The sequence below is a fragment of the Nothoprocta perdicaria genome, unplaced genomic scaffold (assembly GCF_003342845.1).
Source record: "Nothoprocta perdicaria isolate Ctin4 unplaced genomic scaffold, notPer1 scaffold_6, whole genome shotgun sequence".
In the NCBI taxonomy this organism is placed as follows: domain Eukaryota; kingdom Metazoa; phylum Chordata; class Aves; order Tinamiformes; family Tinamidae; genus Nothoprocta; species Nothoprocta perdicaria.
In genome coordinates, this window is record NW_020455865.1 from 9,770,660 (window position 1) to 9,774,516 (window position 3,857).

At 48.6% G+C, this 3,857-nt stretch overlaps 1 protein-coding gene across 1 annotated transcript in view; it reads left to right on the top strand.

Annotated features, from left to right (window-relative positions):
- The first annotated feature begins 1,443 nt into the window (after window positions 1-1,443).
- EHMT1 (euchromatic histone lysine methyltransferase 1) overlaps window positions 1,444-3,857 on the top strand; it is a 67,193-nt gene continuing 64,779 nt past the window's right edge. Inside the window, exon 1 of the mRNA XM_026049178.1 lies at window positions 1,444-1,552. Coding sequence (XP_025904963.1) covers window positions 1,490-1,552 — 63 coding nt within the window. The 5' untranslated portion in view covers window positions 1,444-1,489. The remainder of the gene's footprint in view (window positions 1,553-3,857) is intronic.

Genomic DNA, 3,857 nt, shown 5'->3' on the forward strand with positions numbered 1-3,857 from the left:
ATGTTATTACTTAGCAGCAAACCAGAGGGCAAGAGAGATCCTGGCTTTGCTCTGTCCCCTCAGGTATCCATCCCTTAGGAATGTTAGGCCGATCCCTTTAGCCTCGTGTCTTTTAACCATTTCGCAGTGAAACCTCTCCGAAGCATTCGGAGTAAAATAAGGCTCCTGTCACTTGAGGCAGGCGCACAGACAGCCCTTGTGCTCCTAACCGTTGTCGTGAGCAGGGGTGGACAGAGCGCTGAGGTAACAGGCAAGGCGCCTCCAAAGCTCCCTCTGCTTTTTCCCCCCTCGGCTCTTGCTTCTCCCTCCCACTCCTCCTCTCCGGCCGTTGTGCGGCCACACGCGGTGTCAGGGGCCCATTTAACCTCCCGGCGTAAGGGGAACCGTCCTCCCCGCTCCCTGTTTTGGGGAGAGTTCCTTTTGCTTTGGTCAAGAGCAGCCGGGTGGGACTGCAGCCCATTTCAGATTTCCTCTTCCTCCTTCCCGAGCCTCTTCTCTCCTGGCTCTGCTCCCGCCCCCTTCTCCCGGGGGAGGTTCTCCAGAGAAACATTAAACATGGAGAAACCCTCGGACTTTTAGCTTTGTGAGAATGTCCTCGTGCATTTGAACGCGTTCCAGCCGAGCTCTGCCTGCAGATGTTCCTGTGAGTTGCTCAGGCAGTTTCACTGGGCACTTTAGCAGATACGAGGGTTGCCAGAGTTTGTGCTTAATTGTTAAGTGGAAGAGGGACAAACTACTTTTATTTTGAAGCTAAAATTTCTTCTTTGCTCTTGCTGGCTGGGCAAGCTGTATCATATGGTTTGACATAGGCTGAGCTCAGAACTACAGCACCTAGTAGTGTATTTTTGCTTCATTGCTATTTTTTCCCCCTTTTTAACAACTGTGTTTGCAATATGCTTTTAAGGTTGGTTGTATCGGGTCATGTTGTAGTAGAAATCCCTGAAGTGGAAAAATAGCACCCGTTCAGCTCAGCATATCAGCTCTCAAACTAACTTTCAGTTGGACACTCTGCGCTTCACCAGTTTCACCCGTGTGCATTTATCCCGCTGTTCGAAGGTCGGGTGCTGTAATAAGCAAAATATAATTAGCGCGGGGGTGCCCTCAAACTTGAGTGCTGTTGTGCAGCATCTCTGCCTTTTCCTTCCCCCTTTTCTGTTCCTGTAGGCAAGGGCTACTCTTGGAGGCCACTGAAACAGAACACATCATTGCATGGTTTTAAAAGGCTTTTTTTGCAGGCTAGAGATCAGTTTTAGGCCTGGCACAAAGTCAGACCGTTGGCAGATTATCTTCATTAAGCGTGCGTTGCAGAGGGCAGCCCGAGTCTCCCCGCGATGCCTCAGATAATAGTTGCTCCAATGGAAGCCCTTCAGCCTGCAGGTTCTCTGTGAAATGGCTGCAGCTTGGAGGGAGCAGTGAAATGGTCTCCACTGGGCATGCTCACTCTGTAGAGGGAGCTTTTATCACATGAGCAGAAACTGAATCACTGTTCATGAGGATCTGGAATATGCAACTCTTTGAGTCTTCATCAAAAGAAGACCGCAGATGTCTGCAGGTACAGTAACTTGTAGTGTCCATGTTCCATATGTCCTAAATAGCAGATTCCCTCAGGTTGTGGCCGCAGACAGGCGAGATTGTCAGGTAGGAAAGGAGAAACCTCTGAGAGGAGGAAGACAGTGAAGATAATCATGGCTGGATTTCTTTATTTATTTTTTGCCCTGTGCGAGGGAGAGCAGTGCAGCAGGAATGGGGGTGCTGCACAGCGCTGCAGGGGGCTCTGCTGGGGCGGCTTGGGAAGAAGTGGCTTGCAAAATAACCTGGACAGGCGCAGTTGCTTTGCAGACTTTGACTTCTCTGATCTTTTGTGTTGTTGTTAGTGTTACTTTGTTTTGCTCAATGGACTTGTGCCTATTCTGACTCTGAAATTACCTGTCTCTGGGGCAGCTTGGGCTGTATTTCCACTCATTAAGTCAGTCTTTTATTTGTCTTCTGTGCTGGGGAGGGTGTGGAGGTTTTGTCTGGATTTTTTTTTTTTTTTTTTTTTTTTTTTTTTTTTTTTTTTTTTTTTTTTTTTTTTTTTTGCCTTTTTTCTTTTTTTTGATGCATGAAGTCTCTTGAATATTTGGATTTACCTAGAAGCCTCCCTGCTTCCATTTCTTTATAAGCAAGAAGAAAAAATGCTGGGATCTTTAAGCTGTTGGAAGACGAATCTTGCAAAGGGAAGGAGAGGGCCTGTGGACACGTTTCACCTGCTTGCTGGAAACAATTTTGACAGCCTTCGCCCATGTCAAGCAAGGCTGCAGTTTAGCATTTAGGGTGGGGGGAAGAGTGAACCTCATTTTATGAGGAAGAAAGCATCTTTTTGAGGGATGGTGGTGGTTCTTGGTGTGGATTTTTTTATTTTTATTTTTTTTTGGGTTTTGGGAGGATTCTTTATTTTCTAAGCAGCCTGCAATCCAAGAGAGCAGCTGATGAAAATGCAATGTCTGTGGTTGATTTTGTGGCAGAAGGCCCGTGTCAGCAGTTTTTTAAAAGGTTGCCTTAAATTCCTTCCCTTGTCCCTGCCATGTTGTTGCTGCTCCTTTGTGCTGTATCCCACGGCTGTGTTGCCTAAGGCTGTTGTCTCCTAGGGCTCCCCGGCCTCTGGGCGCTCCCGGCACCCCGTGCCACCATGCAAAACACAGGCCTCAACTCTGGGCTTGAGGAAATCCCTTAAACCGTCATTTATACCAATATATTAATTCTTGAAAGACAAATGAGGTGTGGAGGTAGCCCTTGAAAGGCCGGGGAGCTAACAGGACAGTCTGTGTGTGATTAATCTAATGGCTATCATGTCTGCGGGAGCCTATAAATACGCTCATTATTTGTCAACTAGTAGATGTGTATTTAAGGCAGATGCATCAAGAGAAGTCCTGAGGAAATTAATAAATTTTCTTTTTCAAAAAGTGAAGAGCACAGGTCTTCAAATGTTGGCTGAGGAGCTCCAGCCCAGGGGAAAAAAAAAATGTTTTTTGGAGTTGGATGAAGTGTAAGCAAACAAGGAAGCAGAAATACGCCAAGGCAACGCTTTGGGGTGCCGAGAACTGCCGGGATGGGGCTTGTGTGAGGGGCCGCCTGCAGCGCTGCTGCGGCCGCCTGAAATCCTCCTCAGAGCGCTTGCCGAGCAGCTGAAAAGCCTGACCTACTTTTGGAGGGAAGAGGAGAGTGTAAGGGTGGAAATTCAAAGTTGCTTTTCAGCAAGGGTTAATAGCCCTGCATTTGGGTGTTACTTTAATTTTAGTTTAGTTTTTCCTTTGCATGCTAAACTGATATTTATTTTACTTCAGCTGCAGCGCAGAGGGCCTTCACGGGCTGTTGAAAATAACCCAGAGTGTTTGGTAGCCCAGGCAGCCCTTGCTTTGCCCGTCGTGGGCCTGTGTGAGGATGCGCTGCCGCCGCCACGCTTCCCTCGCGGGCCCTGCTGCTTTGGGCAAGCAGGGCTTGTCCTCGGGGCGAGCGCGGCCGCGGCCCTCGCCGCCGCGCCAGCCCTGGCGCCGGATCTCGTTTCACTGCTCGGCTGCGCGGCTGCCAGCGCCACCTCCCCGTGCTGCCATCGCCCCGTGCAAACGGAGCATGTGCCTTTTTTTGTACAATGGCAGGCAACTCTTTCATTCAGGTAAACAAGGACATTTAAGGAGCTTCCCGATCATGGCCAGCTGGTGTTCTTGTTTGGGGGAGGGAGCATTGGATTCCTGGTGCTTTCTTTTTGTTGTTTTTGTTGCCCTTTTTCCTTTCCTTTCCTTTCCTTTCCTTTCCTTTCCTTTCCTTTCCTTTCCTTTCCTTTCCTTTCCTTTCCTTTCCTTTCCTTTCCTTTCCTTTCC